A 23,306-nucleotide genomic window follows, 5' to 3' on the forward strand; every position below is an offset into this window, starting at 1 on the left:
AATGTTAAGTTGGTGTTGTGTAGACTAATAAAAATGATTGGAAGGCAGGCACTTGGCATATAAAATGAAGTGTGTGATGTAATTCCCAAATAACAACAACAGAATTGGTATGTGACCTACTGTTGAGTTACAAGGTGCAGTAGACTTTTTATGCAGTTGATATTCTTTGCTGTCATTGAAACACAAAACTTAAGGTGCAAAGTACTGTTTGAGTTGGGGATAAGAGATTTTTGGAGCAGTTATCAAATTTGACCAGTAAGGAGGGATTAATTTACTTCAGGAATCCCCATTGCTTTCCAGAAAGCTCATGTTTGCATAGTTTGATCTTAATCCAACTGGCTTGATGACTCATAAAAAGTTTTTGTTTGCATTCTCTTTCTTTCCTGAGCTTATTTACTAAACAAACTCAGTATTTTACTTGTTTCTGATTTTTTTCCCCTTAAAATGTTGCCATGACATGTTAGGCCGTGTTAAACATCACACAATCACCTAAAACAATTTTAGAATAGCAGGGAAAACAGCCATCTGCATTTTTACATGACAGAAAGCCAGGCAGTTAGTTTTCATTGAAAATGGAAAGTGTTGAGAACTAGGTTCTCTGGGAGATGACTTGGCTTTAGCCTGTAGCAGAGAGATGTTGGCAGGTGGCCCTGGCTCACCTCATCTTGGAAGGACCCTCGAGTCAGAGAGAATGTACACTGAGTTGAGAGGAGAAAACAAATGGGAAACTAATGTGTATAGAGCATCACTTATGTGTCAGGCTCTGTTATCGTTCCATATAAAGCTCTCAGAACACCCCAGCTAGGCAGTTGTGCAACCATTTTATAAAGGAGAAACTGAACCAGAGACAGGTTCAATAACTTGTTCAGAAACTGATGATTTTAAGTGGTGAGGCTGGCTGGGATTTGTGCTCAGTATGTCTGACTCTTGCCTATGGTCTTTTCTGGGAGCCACGCTACCTGTGCTGAGTGACAGGCTTCACTGAGACCTGTTTTTTGTATTTCCTGATTGAAGTGCTCAGATCAGCCTCCAGAAAATTATTCTGATGGAGGGAGAAAGAGATGATGTTTTCTCCTGATGGATAAAAAGGACACAGGAGTCATCTCTGGGTCACCATGTTTCCCTCTATGGTTGTTTCTTTTTTTTTTTTTTTATTTGAGATGGAATCTCACTGTGTTGCCCAGGCTGGAGTACAGTGGCGCGATCTCGGCTCACTGCAAGCTCCACCTTCCAGGTTCACGCCATTCTCCTCCCTCAGTCTCCCGAGTAGCTGGTACCACAGGCGCCCGCCACCACGCCCAGCTAATTTTTTTGTATTTTTTGGTGGAGATGGGGTTTCACAGTGTTAGCCAGGATGGTCTCGATCTCCTGACCTCATGATCCTCCCACCTCGGCCTCCCAGAGTGCTGGGATTACAGGCATGAGCCACTGCGCCTGGCCCTCTGTGGTTGTTTCTGTTCTCATCTACAGTGGCTCTTGGTTGTTTGGTTCCAGTTTAGGCACAAGGTTTGCCAAGGTGGTTCTATTCTTGGAAAGGAACAATAGGGACATAGTAAATTGTTTGCTAAATGAGGATATAGTTCCCAAAACATCCGCAAAGCATCTTCCTGTCAGCTGCAAACCCTGTTGATGAAAGTGATGTAATCTCTCCATGGTGTAATTACCTGTGACTATAAAAAAAACTTAGGGATTATGGTAGGAGGCTGGATGGGTCATTATAGTTCTTGATGAACCCTAGTGTCATGAAAAGGCATTGAGAAATTACCCTCTGCACACTAATTGTTGTGCCATGTTTAAAACATTGACAACACATGGTACCACCCTCGCACTGTAACTTTCTAATAAAAGAAACCCAGAGTCCACGTAACTGGGTCTCTATTGGGTTAAAGTCCTCATTAAACACAGATTCCATCTGCTGAGCAATGGTGCCCCACTACCCTGCTAACTTGCCAGCTTAGAGGTTATTCTTCTTACCTACCCGACTTTCTGCAAAAGAGAGGCACAGGATGCTAATAAAACAAAAATTAGGGTTAACACTATCTTCAATTAGGGTTAACTAGAATCTTCAATGATTCTAGGCAGGTTTCCAGATGAACACCGCTCACCACTTCTTACCCACTGGAAGAGTGCAGTGCATCACTTGGGAGTGGGAGCCTGCAGAGGGTGTGAGGAGCCCTTCCAGGTGGCCTGTGCTGGTGTGCCTGGCTGCCTGGACTGGGATCAGATCAGGAGAGACCTTGGCCTGCCTCAGATTTAGCTTTGGGGCCCAGAGGGACAGAAACATTTAGAGACAACGTTTCCATGGTGCAATGTGAATGAGGAGTTCCCTGGCTGCTGACTTCTTTCCAGCCCTGTTCATCGACCTCATCTTCAGCTAATTTAACACATGAAAATCCGAATTCACTGAAAGATGAGGGTGTGACTGTAACTTTTTTTTTCTGAGACAGGGTTTCACTCAGTTGCCCAGGCTGGAGTGCAGTGGCTCTGTCACAGCTCACCGCAACTTCTGCCTCCTGGGTTAAAGTGATCCTCCCGCCTCACCGCCTTAGCCTCCTGAGTAGCTGGGACTATAGGCATGCACCACCACACCTGGCTAGTTTTTTAAAAATATTTTTGTAGAGATGGGTTTTGCTGGGTTTGCCCAGGCTGGTCTTGAACTCCTGGGCTCAAACGATCCACCCGCCTTGGCCTCCCAAAGTGCTGGGATTACAGGCATTAGCCACTGCACCTGACTGACTATAACTTTTTAAGAACAGGATTGTCCCTAGGATTTCTTCACATAGCTGTCTCTTATGAGGTGGAGTGGGATTCAATTCATGTACACCTCAAAATAGTAAATACCACCTGCAGCTCTCATGGAGCCACTGAGATCATGAGTATAACTCAGTATTATATCTAGGTACCATTATGCTTCAACTCTTCACCTTGTTTTTTGGAATGACTGCATAGTCTGATGAAAAGCATGTACTCTGGAGTCAGATTGTCTGGGTTGAATACTGCCTGCATTCCTTGCTGCTTGTGTTGCCTTGGATAATTTTTGTGACTTCACTGTCTGTATTTCACCAGAATGGGGATGATAATGTCTGCTTTATAAGATTGTAGTGAGGATCAAATAAGATAGTATATGTAAGGCATTTGGAACATTGCTCGGTACACAAATAAATATTCCCATATTGGAAGATCAGATCCTAGCACCAATTGATATCATTCCACACTTCTGGTTTTATGACGCCACAGCTGCTTGGTTCAGACAGACTCAGGTTGGAACGTGCTCCCTGTTTCTTCCATATCTCTTGGATTCTGTTTGAATCAATTCAGTGCATACTGAGTAGAATTAGATCCTTGATATTGGTGAGGTTTTCTGAGTCCCTAAATTCTCAAATGTTGGTTTCCCATACATGAAGACAAGTAGCAAAGAGTGGTAAATGCCCTTCTGAGATGTTGGTGCTGGAGTGAGATCAGCTAAGTGATCTCACTGTGAACTATTTGTTCTCTTCAGGGAGGCTGCCCTGTTGGTATTTCAGAGCTGATATTCCTCAGGGATGCTATTTGTTAGGAACATTTGGAGTCAGTTTTGAAACTTTACATATTAAATATGAGAATGCCAAGGATCTGTTCTTTTAAAGACATTTTTTATTTCGTCAGCACAGTGATGTGATTGGAAGGTTGCATTTTACATGATTCCAAAACACAACTGGGAGAATATAACATTAGAATTAAAAAATAAGAAATGTCTTTTTCCCATTTGGTAGTCCTTTTGCTTCCTCTTGCTTTTCGTAGCTATATTGGTATTTCTTCTTTTAGGAGCCCCTTTCTACCTAGATTTATTGGCATCCCTGGTGATGGAGATTTTTTTCTTGTTTAACTTCTTTGACTTATTAGCTTTGCCAGTAACCAGATCTTTTAAAGGAGAATTGTTTAGTCATCCAAAGTTCTGGGAAGTAGTGCAGGGAAGGTAAACAGATTGTCTTCAAGATTTCTTGGCCAAGTTTTTTTTTTTCATTCTTTTTAAATCACAAAAGTATTTTTGGTATTTCAGTGGGGAGGGGGCACAAAATGTGTTTCAGGAAGTTATGACCAAGTAAAAACAGGGCTATAAAATAATTCTGCTTCATCCTTTGTTATTCTGAGTAACAAGTGACACTCTATGAAATACAAAGGGCTTGATCAATTCTTCCCATGTAGTAGACACATGTCTCCTTGGGAGAGGGTGGGACCTTTGTGTTTATTGTCACTGGCTTGGCTTCTGATGATTCGGCCTTGTTGACCCTGGCTATGGTAAGAGGCACCAGAGAATGTCATTGGGATTGTTGCACACTAGACTATGACTGAGTGGGTGTGAGGATCAGCCTGTCAGTGTTTCCTGATCACTGGTCTAGGCACAGAGAGGTTTGGTGGCAGACAGGAGAAAAGTCTTGGATTTCTCTTCTTCCCAGTTGATCTCATTATGATCCAGAGGCTGGATTGCAAATGACCCAGTGGAGTCTTCAGCCAGTGCAGCCCCACTAAGGCTCCTTGATAACAATGCATGGTTGCTCACAGTTTCTTTTTTTTTTTTTTTTGAGACGGAGTCTTGCTCTGTCGCCCAGGCTGGAGTGCAGTGGTGCAATCTCGGCTCACTGCAAGCTCCGCCTCCTGGGTTCACGCCATTCTCCTGTCTCAGCCTCCCGAGTAGCTGGGACTACAGGCACCCGCCACCACACCCAGCTAATTTTTTTTTTTTTTTTTGTATTTTTAGTAGAGACGGGGTTTCACCGTGTTAGCCAGGATGGTCTCGATCTCCTGACCTTGTGATCCGCCCGCCTCAGCCTCCCAAAGTGCTGGGACTACAGGTGTGAGCCACTGTGCCTGGCGGTTGCTCAGTTTCTGATTAGCGGCCCATGAAGTTAGCTGGAGCCCTTCAGTAGGCTGTGTGGCTGTCTGTTTTATACCTCTCACACACCTCTCTGAGCTTTGATATCTGTACACACTGCTTTCGGTTTTATTTCTTTGGTTTTGCTCTTTGTTTTTGATTCTTGTTCTTTGTTCTTGATTCCATATGTGTTTGCATATAAGCTCGTTGAACACAGAGACAAAATCCTTTTTATGTTGCTCCTTTGCTACAGCCAGGCCAGTGATCATCCCAGTAGATCCAACACACACATTGTGGGAAAGGTACTCCATAGGTGGGTTTACCCCATAGGACGATCCAGAATCATGGCTTGTCCTCTGTGTGAGGAAAGCAGGAGCAAGTCCAGGGCCCAGTGAGCAGTAGCAGTGTGTGGGGGCTTCCCACTGAGTGATGGTTCCTCACAGTATTCTGTCCCCAGCCTTCTGGGGAGGAAGTGGAGAAGCACGTGAAAGTGTCTTCATGCCTCAGGGATGCAGGTGGTGGGGCTCTTCTGTGGAGAAAAGAGAGGGCCCAGGCAACCTGCCTAGAAGAGTACGTTGCAGAGTATGCTACCTTTAGCTTGGGTGAGGATTTCGAACCCAGTGTGGATCCTGTTAGGTGATGAAGAGTTATATAGTTTGAAAGTATATCCCCAGCTGGGCGCAGTGGCTCATGCCTGTAATCCCAGCACTTTGGGAGGGCGAGGCGGGTATATCATTTGAGGTCAGGAGTTTGAGACCAGCCCGGCCAACATGGTGAAACCCTGTCTCCACTAAAAACACAAAAATCAGCCGGGCGTGGTGACGCACACCTGTAATCCCAGCTACTTGGGAGGCTGAGGCAGGAAAATCGCTTGAACCTGGGAGGTGGAGGTTGCAGTGAGCCAAGATTGCATCACTGCACTCCAGCCTGGGCAATAAGAGCAAGAATTCGTCTCAAAAAAAAAAAGAAAAGGAAAAGAAAGAAAGTATACCCCTACCAAATCTCATGTTAAACTGTAATTGCCAGTGTTGAAGTTGGGGCTTGGTGGGAGGTGTTTGGATCATGGGAGCAGATTCCTCATGAATGGCTTGGGCGATCCCCTTGATGGTGAGCTCTCTGAGTTCACATGAGATCTGGTGGTTTAAAAATATGTAGCACCCCCTCCCCACCCCCACTTTCTCCCTTTCGTTCTCATTCTCACCATGTGATGTGCCTGTTCCCCCTTTGCCTTCCACCATGATTGAAAGCTTCTTGAGGCCTCCCCAGAAGCACATGCCACTATGCTTCCTGTACAGCTTGCAGAACCGTGAGCCAGTTAAAAAAAAAAAATTTCTTTTTTAATGAATTACCCAGTCTCAAGTATTTCTTTTCTTTTCTTTTCTTTTTTTTTTTTTTTTTTGAGATAGAGTCTCGCTTTGTCGCCAGGCTGGATTGCAGTGGCGCGATCTCGGCTCACTGCAACCTCCACCTCCCAGGTTCAAACGATTCTCCTGCCGCAGCCTCCTAAGTAGCTGGGATTACAGGTATGTGCCACCATGCCTGGCTAATTTTTGTATTTTTAATAGAGACAGAGTTTCACCGTGTTGGCCAGGATGGTCTCGATCTCTTGACCTCGTGATCCACCTGCCTCGGCCTCCCAAAGTGCTGGGATTACAGGCCTGAGCCAGTGCTCCTGGCCTCAAGTATTTCTTTATAGCAGAGTAAGAATTGCCTAGTTCAAGGAGGGAGGAAAGGTACGCTTTCATTACCAGTGGGAAGTGAAGGAGGAATGTATATGAAAATCATGCTGGCTGTAAACATATCCTGACATTAGAGAGGGGCATGAGAAGTGCCACTTGGGTGGGGTTTGGCTTCACTTTCTTGCCTACTGCCTTTGCAGCCACAGCTTCCTCTACCTCTACGTCTGTTTCTAAAGATCAAGGCTAAGGGACAACTCCTTCTCCCCTAAACATCTTCAAGCTTATTCTTACCTGGTTCTTCCTGTGGCTAGAATTCTACCTCCTGCCTTTTCCTCCCATACTTCTCTTTATCCTTCAAAGTCCAACTTAGCTTCTTCTGTGGAACATCACCCATCTCTCTTACCACTAGAATTAATAGGGTCTGAAGGAAGGAGAGTGGGCTTTGTGTGTGTTTATTGAATGGAATTAACAAGAGCTCCTAGTCTTAGTTCTTTCTCTTGGGAGGATGTCAGACAGGTTTTCCTAGGAGCAGGATTCCAACTCTTAGAATCTTGACTGACCTTGATTTGAAAGGATTGGCCAGCTTTTTATGACCTCTGGTAATTGCAGCTTTGGGGAACTTGAACCTTTTGTTCTGTACATCATGGTACATGAACGCTATAGACCTTGCTCCAAACCCTAATGACCCTGGGTTTTGGTAGGGTTGCTGTGGGGCAGATTGGGTTTTGTATTTTCATGAGTGTTAACTCCTTAAGCAAGTATGTGTTGACATAAGGTGGGCAGGAGCTATGTAATGCCACAGAGGGCTTTCTGGGGATGAGGTACTAGGCTGGATCTTGACAGAAGTTAATCATATGTAGTAAGCCTGTGAGAGGAGGGCAGCAGCAGCCAGGAACTGTGCTCTGCACTGGAGGAATGCAGAGTTATGGTTTAGCACTCTGATTTATTCCACAGGTACTCGTTGAATTCCTGCTGAATGCCAAGACTGTGCCAGCTACTGAAAATAGAACAATTCCATGTGATACATGCTATAATCAGGAAAGTACTGCACTACACAGGAATACTCATTAGGGGGTCTCCTGACTCAGCTTGAATTGGTCATGGAAGGCTTTTCTGAGGGAGAGAAGTCTACACTGAGATCTAAAGGCAAGTGAGTTAACGAGTATGGGGAGACAAGGTGGCATAGTCAGGTGAAGAAGGCAGTGCCTTGGGCCAGACATGCTGGTTTGAATCCTAGTTCTGCCAGTAGTGTGTAATTTTAAGCAAGTTTCTCGAACTCTACGTCCCTCAGTTCTTCATATCTGTAAAATTGGGATGATAACGTACATACCATATAGGGTTGTGGCGAAGATGAAATGTTGCTGTTATCATCATCATCGTTGTTAAAATGTGGCACTTGCCAGTGGCAGGTACAGCCCGCTGTTGCGGGGAGTCTGGAGGGAGGAGAGGAAGAGAGTATGGTGTCTGCTCTGCTCATCTCAGCACTTCCTTTCCTGGGAACTTCCCATGTCACTGTTGAAACTTTGGATGTCCAATATACTGTATTCCCTAAACTAGTTTGTTTCTTGCCCTGTGAATGAAGAAGTGTTCTCTTTCACTCTGGTGGAGTATGTTCAGTAGCTGTAGTTTCAAAAAAGAAAAATAAAGTCTAACCTTAGCCTAAGAATTCAGGGATTTAGGTTGAGCACACCAAAAGCACAGTTTGAGGAAGCACCCAGATAGGACTGAGATGCTGCTAGTGGAGGCAGGTGCCTGTCCTGGCTGAATTGTCAGAATTGTGGAGGAGGAGGAGGAAGAAGAGAAACAAGCTCTCTTGGAGTATCCTAAGGATCAAAGAGTTAAAGAAAAAACAAACTCTAGCTAATGAATCAAGAAGTTGAATGAGTCTAAACAGGAAAGGAAAGAGGGTTGGAAGGAGGATGTTAATTTTAGGTACAATTTGTGGGAGAGGATTGGGGATGAGAAGAATAGCAGTGGGCACCTATTTGCCTATGGGACAGGAAGTGATGGGCTAGGTGAGGCTGCCCTTCTGGTCCGAGGGAAGAGGTCACTCAGGACAGGCCACAGGAGTGCATGCTTCTTGACTCTCATCACCTGGCCTCAGTTCAGCCAACTCGTAGGAGGCATGTCTGACAAAGACTCCTTATTTCAGCAAGTCTGATGCACCGCGTGGGGTCCCATGTGGGTCTTAGCTGGCGTCACAAATTCCATGGGGAGGCTGGAGGGTGTCAGAGGTTCTTAATTGCTTGGGGAAGGGAGAAGAGTGGAGGAGCAGCTGGCGTCTGGGCCCTTCAGATGTATTCCAGGATTTGTCATCTTGGATCAGGCTGGGGTAATTGGAGAAGTTGGGGTGAGGACTGTCTGTGATTTGATGTGTTCAGGGGTGCAGAGAACTATTGTGACTTCCAGCAGAGATGTGTCTCAGGTTTCTTAGAGTGGCTTTCAGCAAAGGAACCCTTTCTTGGTGCTATTGTTCTCAATACCTTGTTGTTAGGCAGTTTAGAGGCTTTGCTGTTCAACTGGCTCCTCTCTCTGGCATTCAGAAAATCTGTCACCAGTAACGCAGACCCTGGCCTTGGAGGAATAGTTAAGATTGTGAATAATAGGATTAAGTGAGATAATATATGTAAAAGTCCCGGGTAAACAATAAAAGTCTATTTCAATGGAAAGGATTATTATAATACTATTTTTTCAGTCAGCATCTCTTTTCTGAATTGCTCAGAGCACTTCGTTAACACTAACTGGTTAATCCACCATCCATCCCTGGTTGGAGGCTGGCATTTAATAGCCCCCCTTTGTATGCAAGATCAAACACAAGTTTCCAACAAACCCCCACATCTTGAGCTTGAAGCCCAAACCTATGGAATCTAAATCTAAAGCTTGGACTTCTAAATGTGATAATGCCTCATTCCTGGGAATAAAGAAGGTGAGAAGAGAGAGGAGGGATCATTAAAATTTTTTTTTCATGAATAATTGGTCATGTCAGACAAGGCTGTCATAGTCAGGATTTTGAATGACCTAGAAGTCAGTCAGTCATTTTCCTCTGAGAAGCCAGAGTTCCTGCTGGAAATGAAACTTGATAGGAGCTGGAGAAGCAGAAGGCTAAGAAGAGCAGCTTTGGGGCAAAGAACAGGGAAGCAGAGACGGGGCTGGCAGATTTCTTCATTCTGTCCTGTTAGGCTGTGGTGGAAGTACTTGAGATGCCAGGTTCTGCATCACAGTGCTAACTGCCTGGCACATGGCAGTGGGAACACACTCTCCCCTCTGATGTGTACCAGGAAGTGTCAGGGGGACCCACAGCAGGTGCTTGGTGTATTCTGCAGGTCTCATGTTGAAACTTCACAGAGCACCCCCGAGTGTCCTGCTCAGGCCAGTTTTGCTGCAGACCAAGTATTGCAGTCCAGTTTGGCAGGGTGGGATCTGAGCAGATCAGCCTTAGGCCGACTCTCCAGTCAAGGAAAGGCCTAGGTGCATTGGTCCACCTGTGTCCCTTCCGAAGGCTGGTCTCACCAGCCTAGAGCTGGCATGAAAAGGTCCTGTTTTGTTCACAGTACTAGGTGAGGCCATTCAGAGTCATCAGGACCTTTTTCCAAGCTTGTGCTTCCCTGCCTCTGGTCAAGGCTTAAAGGGCAGTTCCGTCCTCACCTTTTGTACTCTCTTGCACAGAATCTTGAACCCTGGAAGCAGGAGGAGGATATACTGAGTTGGGAAGTTCTTCCTTCCTCCAGTGGCAGATGTGTGGGCTCCCAGGTTTGAAACTCTAGAGGTCATTCAGGTGTGCCAGTGAAGAGGCACATACTCATGAGAGAACCAACAGGCTGGACCTTGGAGGTTATTTGCACTAGTGAGTTTCAAATTTGAGCTAGCATCAGATTCCTCTAGAGGGCTTGTTAAAACACAGATTGCTGGGTCCCATCCCCAGAGTTTCTGGTTCAGTAGGTCTGGGATGTGGTTTAAAAATGTACATGTCTACCAAGTTCTCTAAAGAAGAACTTGGTAGACATGAAGCAGCAGCTGCTGCTGGTCTGAAGACCAAACTTTGAGAACCACCAATTTATACTTGGGCTGAAAAAAACCTGTCTGACTCTTTTCAGAGCAAATTTTGCTGAGGTGAGGACAGAGTGGGTGGAGAAATCTTGAACCCACTAGGGAGACAAGTGGCCCTCTCAGAAATAGGCTACTGCAGGTGGGCCAACCTAATAAAACTGAGAAGAGGTTAAGGGAGGATGCTGGCAGATGTATCTCTTCTCCATGTTGGTCTGGTCCTTGCATACTACCCTACAGCAAGGAGCCAGACCTGGTGAGCCCCGGGGCTGGGTCATTTTCATTTCCTATTCTGCCCCCTGAGGCAGCAGTGAGTTCTAAAAGTCTGCATTTTCGGATGCCTTTCCTCAATCTGGGCTCTGTGGTATGAAGAACGGGACCCTCAGCCGGGGTCCTGGGCATCGGCCCTAGCACTGCCTCTAATGGACAGTAACTGAAGGCACCTCATGTTACTCAAGGGTAATGTGAGTGTGGACTAGCTCTCTGGTGCCTTTTGTGCTCTGATATTCTGGGTTCTTTAATGATTTACCCTGACAGCTTCCTCCTCAGGGTCAGGAACTTCTGCTGGCTTGTTACTTGTTTTTTATTTTTTCCGTGTATGAGAACTTCTGTTGATCAGAATCCCATCCAGAGACTGGCTCGCCAAAAGTGAAACTAGAGACAAGTTTGGGAATTGGAGAGAATAACTTTTCTTTTTGGAGTCATTGGCACCTGCAGTTGTGCTGCTGCCATAACACCTGCCTACAGAGAGAATGACTGCATCACTGTCGTGCCTGCCTATCTTACCCCACTGCCAGCTTCACAGGCTGTCTGATCAGCTCTGGTTTCCAGGGTGCTCAGGATTGTTATTCGACATTCCCCACTGCCTGGCACAGTGTGTGGCTCATGGTAGGCCTGTGTGCATGCTTACTGGATGGATGGAATAAGCGGTTGTATCCAGCTACCTCTTCTTTTCTCGCTTCTTCTTAACTTGGTACAGTTGTCTTCCTTTGCCCTCCTCGCTTCCATCCTTCCTTCCCTGCTTCCTTTGTACTCATTTTTACTCCTCAGCACTCTGGCAGAGCTAGCATGTACGTCGAGTGCTTTGGGGGTTAAAAGTATATACGAGACAGTCATAAAAGACCCTATGCAGGCCATCTATGTGAGGGGTTCCTCCAGAGCTCCCCACTCTTCCTCCTTGTCTCTTCTGCCCACTTTGTCTAGGGTAGCTGTGAATGTTTTCACTGTCCTAGGGGAATTTGCTGTTCTTCAGATTGAATTTGACCCCGTTTTCAGCCTTTATTTCCCACCAGAGCCTGATGGTGTTTGTATTGGCAAGCCAGAAGACTCCTGGCTTGGAGAGAATTAGAGTTAGTACAGCCTGCCTGAGAACCATTGTCTGGCCCTGTCTTTTCAGCCTCTATCTGAAGGGGCAAAACAAATTTTTCGGCCTTGGTTAATTGTTACTTAGCCCCTCTGATCCAGCCTGGGCAACTTTCAGGTAGCTCAGGCACTGACTAGCCTGAAGTCTCTGTTGAAACAGGGAAGATTAAAGTTGATTTGATTCATTTGAAGTAAAATCAGCAGGCTTTTGATGATTTCATTAATTTCCTCCCTTCTGAACATCCTCCTGTTAGCAGTAATTGGAAACCCCGACTCTCTTTCTCATTTCCCCCCCACCCCTCTGCTTTAATCTGAGACAGCTGGAAACTGCACTCAGCTTTTTCATTTACTGAAAGAATGGTTTGAAGATGGTTTTAATGACTGGCTTTGACACTATTTCCAGAAGCTGAGACTGTTGCTGTGCTTAAGTTCACACCTACCTGGGGGCCTCAGTTTTGCTCACCTTGCTTCTATAAAACTGCTTAGTTCTTGGTGTGCAGGTGGAAGAGGGTCCCCATGAGAATTCTCTTTTTATCCCAGGCAATATATATGCAAGCTTTTCATTACTCATTTTCATCACTCAACATTTACAGACTGCCTGGGGTGTGTGCCAGGCACTGTCCTAGTAACTGAGTGTGTTCCCAGCACCTCCTCCTGGCCCTGGTGGACGTCCAGAGGCCTAGGTAGGTGAGATTCCAGCAGGATGGTGGCTAAACTCAAACCTTGGGAACTGTAGTCTCTGGGGCTTTCTTTCTCTATCTGTTTTTATAGTTGCAACTTCAGTTTCTGTGCTTTTTTTTTTTCTTGGGCCTGAAGAGGAATAAATAATATGAACCACCGCTTGATGTCAGAGAAATAGCAGGTAGCAATAGCTGTAACAGCTAATCACTATTGGCAGTTGACAAGATGTACGAACACTTGCTTGTATATCATGTCATATTGTTGTCCTCACGGTAAACCATCACAGCCAGTAAAGGACAAAGCCAGAATTCAACCTAGGCCTTCCCATTACAAATCAAATACTTTTTGTTTATTATTGTTATTATTTTTAGAGATGAGGTTTCACTGTGTTGTCCAGGCTGGTCTAAAACTCCTGGCCTGAAGCCGTTCTCCCACCTGAGTGGCTGGGATTACAGGTGGGAGTCACCATGCCTGGCTCTGCTTTTTGTACTATGTTGTTTTGTTTGATGGTTTGGTTTTGTTTTTAACGCTGACTTCCCATGCTATTGTCTTTAGTATGACTTCAACCACTTAAGTGTTAAGAACCCATTATGTATGCATTGGGTCTTGTGCAAGGAAGTCAGGGTCTCACAATCTAATGGGGGGAAAAGATAAGACAGAATTCACCTTAGTTGCCCTTGAGTGATTCAGGTACTGAATGCTATTAGAAAGAAGAGAATTAACCCTGATGTCTGTCTAGGGAGGCTTCCCCAGAAGAGCCAAGACTTGAATTGGGCATGGTGGAAAGGCAATACTCAAACCAACGGAAAAGGTGAGGAGGAGTTTTGGTTCCTATATGACTACCTCAGACTCGGGGATACAAAGAAGGTTTGTTTCCTTCTTCAGACTTAGAAAACCAGTATCCTCTGGGGTGATGCTCCTCCAACTTTACTGTGCTTTTTCTTTTTTTTTTTTTTTCCTTTTTTCTTTTTGAGACAGGGTCTTGCTCTGTTTCCCAGATTGGAGTGTGGTGGGTAATCACGGCTCATTGCAGCCTCCACCTCCTGGGCTAAAGCAGTCTTCCCACCTCAGCCTTCTGAGTAGCTGGGACTACAGGTGCATGCCACCATGCCTGGCTAATGTTTTTATTTTTTAAAAAAAATGTTTTTTTAGAGATGACATCTTACTATGTTGCCCAGGTGGGTCTTGAACTCTTAGGCTCAAGCAGTCCTCATGCCTTGGCCTCCCAGAGTGCTGGGATTGTAGGCATGAGCCACCGCCCACAGCCTTTACTGTGCTTTTTAAAATGAGATTCCCACATATTTTGCCCACAAAGAACCATTTAGTAGATCTCTGTACAGCCCAGCAATCTGCATTCTTTAAAAGTTTGCTAATAATGTAGAACAGTTCCCCAGCCTCTCAAGGTCTCCTGCCTGAAGAGAAGAACCCAGAGGTATAGATTTCATTTGTTCCTTTCCAGAGGCAGAAACTGTTTGGTCAATCAGCTGCTCCCGTTGTTATGGTGAAGGTGGTGAGGTGGCCCAGGCTTTGAGAAACACCATAACCCAAGGTGTTCTCATGCCCTTAGTGTTGCAGAAAGCATTAGGAACCAGGGACCTGGGTTTTGATATCATAGAGGTCTTACTTGATGAGAAGAGGACTAAGAGTGTTTAGGATGAAACCAAGGAGGAATGGGGACAGTGGATAATAAATTGTGTAAGTTAAGTTGACTCTGACAGCACCTGGGTCAGTCTGTCTGCCAGCTTGATTTGAAGGCAGGTGGGGAAACCCACTGAGTCTGAGTACCTTTGAAACAAAGTTCTGGCCTTGCTCAGAGTTACTCATGTTACTCTGTTACGCCGGGCGCGGTAGCTTACGCCTGTAATCCCAGCACTTTGGGAGGCCGAGGCGGTTGGATCACAAGGTCAGGAGATCGAGACCATCCTGGCTAACATGGTGAAACCCCGTCTCTACTAAAAATACAAAAAAAGTTAGCTGGGCGTGGTGGTGGACGCCTGTAGTCCCAGCTACTTGGGAGGCTGAGGCAGGAGAATGACATGAACCTGGGAGGCGGAGCTTGCAGTGAGCCAAGATCGCGCCACTGCGCTCCAGCCTGGGCCACAGAGCGAGACTCCGTCTCAAAAAAAAAAAAAAAAAAGAAAAGTGTTTTTACAGACCTGTTTGGTAGCTTAGCTTTCAGATGACTGTTTTGCAGAGGGGAGTGGGTGGGGTGGGTGGCAGCAGTGGAGACAGCTGCATGGTCAATCAGGGGGTGAGTAGAAACAGATCTGCCAGAGGATTTAGCAGTCTTGATGAATCTAATGATTTATTTCTATATTTTGTGACCATATGGTACCTAGGGTGGTTATAAAGATTAGAAAACAATCACCAAGTTACCAAATACCCTGTTAAGAAGTGATATGCCTTAGGTTGGAGGCATTGTAAAAATACTATAGGTGAAAAGAATTAACACTTATAAACATGTAATGTGTTCCACTGTAAACTTAAAAAATGGAGACGAGTGTAATCACACATGGATACTTGCCTCCCAGATTTAATATTTTGCCATACTTGCTTCAGACCTTTTCCTCCAGAGATGACCAGTATCCTAAGTTGATGTGCATCATTCCAACCATTTCTGTTTTTGGATACTTAAACATGTATTCCTAAGAAATACAGAATATTGTTTTATGTGTTTAAAAATGTGCAGTGCATTTGGTGTTCCTGCTTCAACAGTGTTTGGATGGAACAGATCCAGGGACTCTCTTGGGAAAAAAAAAAAGTATGTAACCTTCCGTAGCATACTTTTTTCACTCAAGATTTCTTTTGACATTTGGCTATGTTAGTACATTTCTTTTACCTTGCAGTATAGCATTCCATTGTGTTAATATAAGTGTATATTACATATTGTAACATAATTTATAATTATATATAATTATATAAATATATATTTATAATTATTGATTACAAACTATAGTTGTAAATTATATGTTGCAATTATTTGCAGTGATGATATGTAACAGTATAATTGTATTAATAACAAAATATTTATAACCATTCTCTCACTGATGGATCTATGGGCGACTCCAGTTGTTCACTGTTAAAAACAATGCTGCGGCTGGGCATGATGGCTCACACCTGTAATCCCAGCACTTTGAGAGGCCGAGGTGGGCAGATCGCTTGAGCCCAGGAGTTTGAGACCAGCCTGGCCAACATGGTGAAACCCTGTCTCTACAAAAAATACAAAAATTAGCCAGGTGTGGTGGCACATACCTTTAATCCCAGCTCTTCGGGAGGGTGAGGTGAGAGGGTCACTTGAGTCCCGGAGGCCAAGGTTGCAGTGAGCCATGAATGTGCCACTGCACTCCAGCCTGGGCAACAGAGCAAGACCCTATCTCAGAAAAAGAAAAAGAGTTAACAAAAGAAAAAAAGTTGTTAAAAAAACAATGCTGCAAGGAACATCCTTGTGCATGTGTCCTAAGCATGTGTGCAGAATTTCTCTGGTATCTACACCTGGCAGGAGAGTTCCGGATTGTTGGAAATGCACTTCAACTTTCTGCATATTCTTCACAGTAATTGTACCAGTTTACACTACTACTGATGTATAAGAAGATTCTTATATCTCCATATGCTTTACTACAACTGGTATTGTTAGGTGTTAATTTTTGCCAGTTTGATGGACATGAAATGGAATCTCCTTAAGGCTTTAATTTTGTATTTCCTTGATTATCCTCTCCCAATTTGTAGATTTTTTGAACTTTTCTTACAGCAGTGGTTTTCAAGGACCTTTGAGATCCTTTTAGGGGATTGACAGGGTTGAAATTATTTTCATATTAAGATGCTATATTACATACTAAGATCCTGTTTGCCTTTTTTGCACTCATTGTTTCATGAGTGAATAGTTGAGTTTACAGAAGCTATATGGCATGTGTTGTGATCATTGATGTTAACATCTGTGGGTTTATTGTTATTTTAAAATGAATTATAAATATGTAAAATTTTTAGTTCTATTTTCAAATATGGTAATATTGATAGGTGTAACACACAAATTCTTTGGGCATCCTCAATAATTTTTAATAGCGTAAAGCAAGCTTGTTCAACCCACGGCCCATGGGCTGCATGTGGCCCAACACAAATTCATAAACTTTCTTAAAATATTATGAGTTTATTTTGCTTTTTTTTTTTTTAAAGCTCATCAGCTGTTGTTAGTGTTAGTGTATTTTATGTGTGGCCCAAAACAATTCTTCTTTCAATGTGGCCCAGGGAAGCCGAAAGATTGGACACCCCTGGTGTAAAGGAACCTGAGAGCAAAGAGTTTGAGAACCACTATTATTTTACTATGTCAATTTTTAAAATATTTTTTTCGTTTCTGGTAGGTTTCTTGTTTAAGAAATTATTTCCTATCCAAATTTCATAAAGATGGGCTTTTATATTTTCTCGTAGAAGTTTTGGAAAGTATTTTTATGGGTGGCGTCTGCCAATTCCCAGGCCCTTCAACCACTAGGAATAGTTTTTAATTTTATGCCTTCTCAGAAACACTTATATGGCCTGAATGGAACATCTTCCCTATCTGAATATAATTTTTTGGAAGGGCAGTATGTGGGAATAGGGATTTAGCCACCTTCTTCAGATCCCTTTTGTTCAAGAGAGCCTCCTAGCATTTTGCAGAGTTCAGCAGTCTCTCCTTAAGAATGGTGTACACTCTCATTTTGGATCCTTGGGTTCACTGGTTTTGCAGTTGGCTGTTCAGAGGCCCAGAACCCACCAGTGACAGGGATTCTGGAAGCAAAATCCCTCTCTGCACCCCCTAACCTGCATGCCCCAGTTTCCACTGGATACTTGAGTTTCTGTCAAGGCAGCAGTGCCCTTACTCCTGGTTGTGTTTGTGCTGGAGTGGGAAGGTGTGTAGGCAGCTGACTGGTTAACTGCAGTCAAGGATATAAACAATGGCCTCCTCTAAGGAAAAAAATTACATTGCTGACATCCAAGGCCCCATCATCTCTCACCAGGCTCTTACTGGTTTCCGTGTCTCCAGTGTCTTTCTCACCCTTCTTCCCACAAATCTGTCTTCCACCCTGCCAGAATAACTCTCAGAATCTCATACTTGGCATGATGCTACTTTTCCTCTTAAAACAAAAGAAAACAAACTCAGGGTCCCATAAGACTTATGGTAAGGTCCATTCTTCTTAGCAATATAACCCTCATCTGTGCTTTCAGCTTTCTTGCCAGCCGCTTCTGTATCCTATCCTCTGTCCTGGAATCTCACCAGGCATCTCATTTTTATTTATTTTCCTGATATACTGTGGTATGTGCCCCCAAAGCCTTGCTTATGCTGTTCCCTCCAACTCAAATGTTGTTCCCCCTTTGTCTGCTGGGGGAGATCTTTTTTGTCTCTCAGACCCTACAAAACTCAACAAGTATGAATTCTGTGAGGATGATTCCTTTAGTCTTCCCACTGATAGCCTTTCCAGTCAAAACGAAGACTGAGCAAAGTTATCTTGGTCTTTGTTGCACTTGTAGCTTTGTTTGGGGAAGGCTGATACATCTCCATCCCTTCCCCAAAAGTTTCCTACCCATAAATTTTGTTTACAGAGTTGGCCCCAGTTGTTTTGCAGCCTAGTTCTTCAGTAGCTGCACAAAAGGAAGATGCCTTTTTTGTGGTTAAGAGCTGATGTTGATATCCTTATAAATTGTCTTCTAACATGCCTTTCCTGCAGGGAGGGAATGCACTGAACAGTCTGATGGCAACAACTAGTCCCTCACCCTTTGCTACCACCAATTATTGTGCATTTTGAAAAAGTAGTACATTGACATCTGTCATATTTTAAAAATGGTACATGAAATACGTGTATGCATTAATGCTGTCTGCAGAAAGGTCCTGCTCAGGGAAAGAATTCTGGATGGTGCTGTTTTTCCCATTTAGCCACACCTAGCCTCCTGCCTCCCCTTTAGTAGCAGCCTAAAAAAATAAAACTTTGTAAACCCTGGACATCTGTTAGACATGCAAATTAAGCAGATTAACTTATTTTCTGAAAGAGCTTTATAGCAGAAATCCACATGGATGTGGAGAAAAGGGGGCTCCTGCTTGGAAGACTGCTGACGTAAGTGGCCTGCAATAGGAGGGTTGTGGTGGGTCAGAGAAGGGGACGGCCCCGTAGGGGGATCTGAAGTGGGAGACTTTGATTGCAGGAATCTTCATGTCATTGTTAACATCTGAAAGAGTTGACTTTCTTTGGCAACTTGTTTATAGCCTTTTCATTACTTCTTGAGAATGGTCGCTATAAAGATGGGAAAAGTAAGATAGTAAAATGGGGGAAAAATTATTTCCTTGGCTCACATTGCAGTGATCATGGCAAAGGTAGGATTGGATCTGTTGCATGCTGCCTTTTAGTCTGTTGCAAACAGGCTAGGTGGGTATGAATTCTCAAGTTCATGAAAAGGGCTTACGGCTAAAGAAGTGGGGTCTGAGCACTCACAAATTCTGGGTTACTGTGTTAAATACTGTGTTAAATGTTGAAAAATATGTTTTCATATGGACATGCATCAGAGAGAAGTTTCTTTTGTGGGTAATGCTTGTCTTGTTAGTTGAAGAGTACTGCTAATGTTGCTGTAATGTTTGATTAGTAGTAGTTTGAGAAATGAAATATAGGCCTGGTGGGGTGGTTCACGCTTTAATCCTAGCGCTTCGGGAGGCCAAGGTGGGAAGACCACTTGAGGCCAGGAATTCAAGACCAGCCTGGGCAATACAGCGAGGCCCCATCTCTACTAGAAAAAAATTCTAAAATTTAGCCATGCATAGTAATGCATGCCTGGAATCCCAGCTACTCGGGAGGCTGAGGCGGGAGGATCTTTTGAGCCCAGGAGTTTGAGGCATTGGTGAGCTATGATTATGCCACTGCAGTCAAGCCTGGGTGACAGAGCGAAAACTTGTCTCAAAAAAAGAGAGAAAGAAGAAGTGGTAAAATACGAGAAGTAATTAGGTAAGCCTTGCATATCAAGCAGAATGGTACCAATTTTCTCATTCTGCCCTACTTTGCCCATGTCTCCTCCCCTGGAACCCAGGCCCTCTGGTACATATGAGAAAAACAATCCTTGTAATCAAACCAAATGTATGAAATACAAATTTAAAACTCTCCCCAATTAAAAAAAAACAGAGTATAGTTATTGCAAAAAGATTTTGCCATCCACTGAAGGAGTCACTGTGCAATTGTTTTAAAGAGCAAGGGCTCTGGTTTATCTATAATAAGATTACATTTTCCCCTAATTTTTCATAATCACATTTGTTGTTTAAGGCATCTAAGAGAAAGAGAAAGTAGGAGGGTGGAGTCCCAGTGGCACCTTGGGCAATATCAGATGAAGTGTTTGGTTGAGACTGCAACTCTGAAAACTATGCTGAGTTCCACATCTGGTCATAAGAAGTTGCCTCCCTTTTTTCCCCTGCAGCCCTGTCTCTCCTAGAACAGGCTTTGCCAAGGATGAAAAGCCTGAATGTCAAATCCTTTCTGTCTGCCCTGGCGGGGAATCTGTTCTGTTTTCCAAGAAGCCTTTTTTTTTTTTTTTTTTTCCACTTGGGGAATTTTTACTTTCCTCTTATGGGAAGTTGCTTCATCATTTCCCAAAAATATACTGTACCTCCTGTTTAAACAGGGTGCCCTTGAAGAGCTCTGGAGCCTGAAGGGGGCTAGGGGTGTTGTGAAGTCCTTTGTTTCATGCTTTGATGTGAGCTGAAATGCAGGCTGTCTACAGGCAGAAGTCTCAGAGTTTGCCATGACTGGGGTCTGGAATGGGGTGTAGGAGGAGAGGCTCCCTGGGAAGCAAGAGCTGGGATCTTTTTAAGCATTTAGTTTATATATGTTGTGAGAGGTAACAGCCCTTCCAGACACAGACACCATCAGGTATTTGTCTAGTGCCTTAAATATGTCCAGGATGGTAAAGGTGGGCATTCTGCCCTTTTGAGGAGCTCATGAGGAGGACCACGTCACATTTAGAAATGGTGAACAAAATGGTATTTAACTACTAGATTGTGGAGACATAGATGCTTTTGTTTAGAGAGGAAGGATATTCCTGTAAAAGAGAGCACTAAGATTGGGCCTTGCATTATGGATTGGGTCTGAGTTGATGGAGGAAAAACTAGAGGATGTTGAGGGAGAGGGAAAGGAGAAATCTCTGAGAGGGGCCAGAAGGCTGAGCTGAGGCCATGATCATGGGTGAGTGAGGCCAGTGGGGGCTGCCTAGTTGGACCTGATGTTGGAGAAATGGAACAAGCCAAAGTGTGGAGACATGCATAGCCAGCAGAAGCATTTAGACTTGTAGAAAGTGGCAGCCTTTGGAAGATTCTGAAAAGAAATCATCATGAGGAAAAATGTGTTTTTGGGGGAAGATTTGCATATGAGGATAAATTATAGTATGCCTCCAGGTGGGCTGCAGGAAGGAGCCCCAACTCTGTCCATGGTTTTTGGAAGGAGATCATGCTTTAAGATACTGGGAGGGGAAAATGGCCTGGTAGAAGTCTCCTTTTGTCTTGGGTGAGTGTGGTCCCATAGTGGTGCCTGTGGCCCAGTGGCCTTCTGCAGTTCCCCTTGCAGGGCACAGCAGTTGGAGCCATCAGGTTGTTGCTGGCTGAGTAGGATCAGCTCTCAGGCACCACCCTGAGTAAAGCTTTGATCAGGCCCTGCTGCAGGTGGAAGTGATGTCTCCTAGCGGACCCAGTGGGGTCAAGCATAATGTGTAGCAGGTTTCAAGCCTCTGCTGGTCATTGGAGAATGAGATTGGCCAGGAGATACTGTCCAGGTCCAGGTGACTCCAGTCATTTCATGCCTAATCAGCAGTGAAAGTGCGGTTTCCTGAAACCTTTGCTGATATTGGGTGTTACTACCTTCCTTTGTGCCTTGGACCCCCTTAAAGATTTTAAATAAGAAATCTGATATGTGAAATAAAGGAGGATCAGTCAAAAAGTGTTCTTAGTAGAATATGTATCTAGCAGTCACTCTTTGTGAAAAATGGAAATTGGGAAAATATTTTGAGAGAGATTCTATCAGTGGGGACAAGCAAGCATAAACATGTTATGCTTATCCCAAGATCTATTAATTTCCAGTAGAAGTAGGGAGAGTAAATTATTGCCAAGGGAGATACTGCCCAGTTTTCTTAATGGTCAGAAAATGAATGACAGTTTCAATTTCAGCTGCTGTCCCTGGGCTGGGCCTGCCACTCCCAGCTGACTTGCCCCAAGTGCCTTGGCACAGACCGTGGTGTGGCCAGTGGAAACACCGTGTCTGTAGCCCCGTGAATGAGCAGTTCCTCTTTGGGGGTCAGCTCAGCATGTTGCCAGGCCAGGGGGCAGGTCAGGCCGAGGCTCCACTGTTAGCCTTGACTTCCCCTGCCAAGAGATGTGGGGCCATTATGGCAGAAGAGGAGCTAAGGAGAAACACCTAGCTTGGAGCCTTGAGTCTTCAACTTTCACCTCAAGTTACTCTCCTTAAAGACCAGCACTTTCTTTCCCACTTTTCTTGAAAGCCTCTAGGTCCCTGATCCTCTGTTTCAAACTGCTGGTATATAAACTGCTCATACCACTCTGAGTTATCACTTTGTTAGGGCTGAGTAGCAGGGTGGCCCTTAAACAGGCCTGACTTTCAGTGGCTCTGCCCACGTTTGCAGAAGTCACAGTGGGAAATTTTCACATTTTTCTCTGTCCTTCTAAGATGGGACAGTTGAGAGGACTCAGGAAGGGTTGAGGGAGAAAGCAGCAAGCCCAGAGTTCAGAATCGGTTGCCTTGCAGCTTGTCCTTTTGTGGTGGGTGATTTCATTTGGTTTTTCAAGTGAAGGGCTGCAAGTACAAATGGACTAGCCCTAAAGGACATTACCCACATGCATAGAGCCATGAGGCACATTGATTGTTTCCCATAGGCCACTTTGCTCCCCGTTGAGGAAGGAACCATTGTGCTACTAATATTATTCCACTGCAAGGTCTGGCTGGAGGCATCTGCAAAGACTCTTCAGGGCCCTGATTGCACATTTGACAAGTCTTTTCCATCAACAAAGCATAGAGTTCGGGGAAACCCAGGATGAGCTGTCATTCTGAGTAACAGGCTTGTGCAGGTGCTGACTAGCTTGACTTCCCTTGATTCAGTGCAAACCTTGGGGCCCTGGATGCAGTCCTGGTCTCTTAGTAAAATGCAGGTGTGTGTGTGTTGCTGAGTACCAGAGATTTTGGAGCCTCGATACTTTCCTCATTTGTATGTGGACCTACCTAAGAATATATTTTCTCTAGGTTCACCAAAGTGATTCCGGGCCGGTCAAGAAATCTTAAATTTGCTAAACCCGTGGTGGGAGAGTGAGAGGGTAGAAGTAGTGGGGATTCTGAAGCAACTCCAAGCAGTCTGCTTTTAAACATTTGTCATGGGAACAACCTGTACTCTGGTAAATTGTAAATTGACACCCCGATTGCCTTTGTGTAATGAATTTGGACTTTTGTGCAGCAGCTGAGAAAGAACCTCTTGAGCAGTCGTGAGGTGTGGCTGCCTGCCAGTCAGCAGCACACTCTGAGCAGCCTCGCCAGCTCCCTCTGTGCAGCCGCATGTGCTGGAGCGGTAACTTGCATTATCAGACCTTGATTTTGTAAGGATGAGTTGAAAATGGAAAAATGAAATGACTAATGGTAGTTGTAAGGGTAGGTCTTCTAAAGTTGATAGAATTGGACGATTTTTAAATT

The 23,306-nt window shown here is 44.4% G+C and overlaps 1 protein-coding gene across 5 annotated transcripts in view; it reads left to right on the plus strand.

The window, feature by feature from the left end:
• Nucleotides 1–23,306, plus strand: part of SUSD6 (sushi domain containing 6) — a 103,652-nt gene that overhangs the window by 51,286 nt on the left and 29,060 nt on the right. Inside the window, exons 3-4 of one of the 5 annotated variants that reach the window (XM_063793619.1) lie at nt 6,259–6,375; nt 7,486–7,677. The exons of 3 other annotated variants lie outside the window; for them this stretch is intronic. In XM_063793619.1, the coding sequence (XP_063649689.1) occupies nt 7,632–7,677 (46 nt within the window). In that variant the 5' untranslated portion in view covers nt 6,259–6,375; nt 7,486–7,631. The remainder of the gene's footprint in view (nt 1–6,258; nt 6,376–7,485; nt 7,678–23,306) is intronic. One more of the 5 variants, XM_063793620.1, reaches the window with a different exon arrangement.

The sequence above is a fragment of the Pan troglodytes genome, chromosome 15 (assembly GCF_028858775.2).
Source record: "Pan troglodytes isolate AG18354 chromosome 15, NHGRI_mPanTro3-v2.0_pri, whole genome shotgun sequence".
NCBI classification, from domain to species: Eukaryota; Metazoa; Chordata; class Mammalia; order Primates; family Hominidae; genus Pan; species Pan troglodytes.